This window comes from Propithecus coquereli, unplaced genomic scaffold (assembly GCF_000956105.1).
Source record: "Propithecus coquereli isolate 6110/MARCELLA unplaced genomic scaffold, Pcoq_1.0 Scaffold80, whole genome shotgun sequence".
Taxonomy (NCBI): domain Eukaryota; kingdom Metazoa; phylum Chordata; class Mammalia; order Primates; family Indriidae; genus Propithecus; species Propithecus coquereli.
The window spans coordinates 7,965,788-7,969,468 of record NW_012154174.1 but is presented as its reverse complement, the minus strand read 5'-3'; the positions used below and the strand labels follow the sequence as shown (position 1 = coordinate 7,969,468).

Below are 3,681 nucleotides of genomic sequence, written 5' to 3'. Positions count from 1 at the left end.
TTTATAGTAACAGTAGATAAAGCAGAAATCTTAAAGGCATTCCTGGAACAGGAGTTAATCACAAGTCAACATGGCAGATTAGCATCCAAGATGGAGTTGCTTTATCCTCCACTGTGGTATAACTTTAGGACATTATTAATAAAAGTAATCCTCATGGTAACTATAAGAAAATAGCTATAGAATATATACAAAAGGAATAAGAATTTAAATGTTTCACTACAAAAAAAAAAAAAACACTAAACATGAAAGACAGTATTGTAGGAAATGAGGGACAAAAAAGCAATAAGGAATATAGAAAATAGCAATATGACAGAAATTTCTCATCAGTAATTACTTTAAATATAAATGGATTAAACTCACCAATCAAAAGCGAGGGATTGGAAGAATGGATAAAAAATGATCCAACTATATGCTGTCTACAAAAGATTCTCTTTTGATCCAAAGACACAGATTAAAAGTAAAAGGATGGAAAAAGATACTCCATGCAAATAGTTAACAAAAAAGAGAGCAGGGAAGTCTATAGTAACTATGTTATGTATATTTTATCACAACTTAGAAAAAGATTCTGCTTAGAAAATTTAAGACTAAGAACAAATACACAAAAGTTTTTTCAACACATATTTTGGTTGTTTCCTCTTTGGTAAAATCTAGTAATATCAGACAAAATAGACTTTAAATCAAAAAAAGGTTACAGGGGACAAAAGACATTATATATTAATAAAAGCTTCAATAGAGCAATAAGATATGATAATTATAAACATCTACACATCTAACACACCACTGAAATATATGAAGCAAAAACTGACAGAATTGAAAGGAGAAACAGTTTTATAATAGTTGGGTATCTACTGTTTAAAAAAAGAAAGACAATACATGGAGCATCTAATATTTAAAAAAGAAAAAAATAATAGTTGGAGACATCAATACCCCATTCTTAGTAACGAACAGAAGAATCAGAAGGAAAAAGAGGCCTTTATATATAATGAACCAACTAGATCTAATAGACGACGTCCAGAACACTCTACCTAATAGCAGTAGCATGAACATTCTTTTAAAGTACAAATGGGATATTCACACCTGTTACATTGGCTATTATCAAAAATGTAAGTGTTGGCAAGGATGTGAAGAAAAGGGAACTCTGTATGCTGTTGATAGGAATGTAAATTGGTACATCCGTTATGGAAAACAGTATGGAGCTTCCTCAAAATTTAAAAACAGAACTACATTATATGATCCAGCAATACCACTTCTGGGTACTCACCTGAATGAAAGGAAATCAGTATCTCAAGAAATATGTGCGCTCCCATGTTCACTGCATCATTATTCACAATAGTTAAGATATGGAAACAACCCAACTGTCCAGTGGTAGATGAATGGATAGAGATTATGGTGCATATATACACACAATGGAATATCATTTGGCCTTTAAGAAGAAAATCCTGCCATTTGTGACAATGTTGAAGAACTATGAAGATGTTGGAGAACATTATGCTAAGTGAAATAAGCCAGACACAAAGAATTACTGCATATTGCTTGTACATGCAATCTAAAATGGTCAAACCTGGACAGAGTGGTAGTCATAAGAGGTGGCGGGTATGGAAAATGAGGAGATGCTGGTCAAAGGGTACAAACTTTCAATTATTAGTAAAGGAAGTTACTTAGAGAAAAAAAAACTTTCATTTATAATATGTATTTAAGTTCTAGAGATCTAATGTACAGAATGGTAACTATAATTAATAATAATGTATCATACCACTTGCAATTTTCTAATGTAGTAGATTTTAAGTGTTTTCACCACAAGGAAAAAAATGATGTCAGGTGACAGGTAATTAGCTTGAGCTTAATTGTATGAATCATTACACAAGGAATACTTGTATCAAAATACCATATTGTACACCTTTAATATATGCAAAATTTATCAGTCATACTTCCATTAAGAAAACAACTGAAAAAAGGTAGTCTATATTTTAAGCATATAAACATTTGACACTTTTTTAAAAAGTGCTATAGGTAATACTAATCTATTTCCTCCGTGGAAAGTTTTACGAATATAGAACACCAATTTATGCAAAATAAGATGCAAATTACTCTTCTAGGTCAGAAGAGATGAACTTTTAAAAAAAAGTAATAGTTTTGACATATTACCAACTCTAACTATCCAATAGACCTACTAGGATTTTGGAAGGCAGAGCTTTCAGCAACTTTTTATAAAATTATACATTATTACACAGAATTAGAGATTGTTTTGATTTTTATTCGATTTGACATTCTGATTAGAATAAGATCAGTGAGAATGAAGCTTAACAAACATTGTGATATTACTACATCATAGTGATATGGCTTTACATTGATTGTATATAAAGAAAAAAATTAGAATTAAGGCAATAACAACATGTGCAGACCAAGCACATTACCCTGCCATAGTCCTTAGTAAAAACCTCTTTTGGTTAGGTGATGGTTGATATTGCTGCATGCAGGTCAGTCACTGCTTTGAAGGATAAACTATGAATAGCTTCATTCATGTAAAAAAAAAAAATCCTTCCTACTGGCCCACAATGGCCAGAAGCAGCCTTCGATAATCTCCACTCGTATCACTTGCAATCATTGTGCCCAGGGTCTTCTGATACATCTGAGTAAACATCTGTTTTATCTGCACAAGATCAATCTGCATAAGAAATGATATTTCTGATGTTAGAAAAAAAATCTGTCAAAGGAAAACTGGTATTTATTAAAACTGGTATTTAAATAATGACAAGATCTTAATAATAGTGGAAGCTGAGGGGGGAAAATCACCAAGTGACTGATATGTTACAGCTTATGTTCATACCCAATAAAGGTCTGATTCACTGCTCTATAAAATGTTGGATAAGGGTAGTACTAGTTTCATCTATTATTCCAAAAATTAGTCATTTCATAAACATTTGGTAGGATGGCTATTATCAAAATAGAGAATAGTAAGTGTTGGTGAGGATGTCAAGAAATGCAGCAAAGTGTGCAGCTGCTGTGGAAAATGGTACGGTGATTCCTCAAAACAAACAAACAGAAAAACAAAAAAGCCCCATAGAATTACAATATGATCCAGCAATTCCACTTCTGGGTATACACCCAAAAGAAGTGAAAGCAGGGACTTGAACAGGTATTTGTACCCCATAATCATTGCAGTATTCAGAACAGCCAAAAAGTAGAAGCAACCCAAGTGTACCTAGGCAGATGAACGAATAAACAAAAGGCAGTATATACATAAAGACTATTATTCAGCCTTAAAAAGGAAGGAAATTTTGACACATGCTACAACATGGATAAACCTTAAGGACATTAGGCTAAGTGAAAGAAGCCAGTCACAAAAGGACAAATACTGAATGACTCTACTCACGTGAGGTCCTAGAAGTCAAACATAGGGACAGAAGTTATTATTTAATGGGTAGAGTCTGTTTTACAAGATGAAGAGTTCTGGAGATGGATGATGGCAACAGTTTCACAATATGAATGTACTAAATGCAACTTAAAAATGGTTAAAACAGTCAATTTTATGTTATGCATATTATATCACAACTTAAAAAAAGATCCTGCTTAGAAAATTTAAGCCTAAGAACAAATAAAGTTTTTTCAAAACATATTTTGGGTTTCTTAAAAAATGATCTACCTTTAGTAAAATCTAGTAGTGTATGTTCTTTAAATTTA

At 32.1% G+C, this 3,681-nt stretch overlaps 1 protein-coding gene across 1 annotated transcript in view; it reads right to left on the bottom strand.

Annotated features, from left to right (window-relative positions):
* Window positions 1-2,235: 2,235 nt before the first annotated feature.
* ANXA7 (annexin A7) overlaps window positions 2,236-3,681 on the bottom strand; it is a 17,915-nt gene continuing 16,469 nt past the window's right edge. The window contains exon 12 of the mRNA XM_012663225.1: window positions 2,236-2,704. Coding sequence (XP_012518679.1) covers window positions 2,543-2,704 — 162 coding nt within the window. The 3' untranslated portion in view covers window positions 2,236-2,542. The remainder of the gene's footprint in view (window positions 2,705-3,681) is intronic.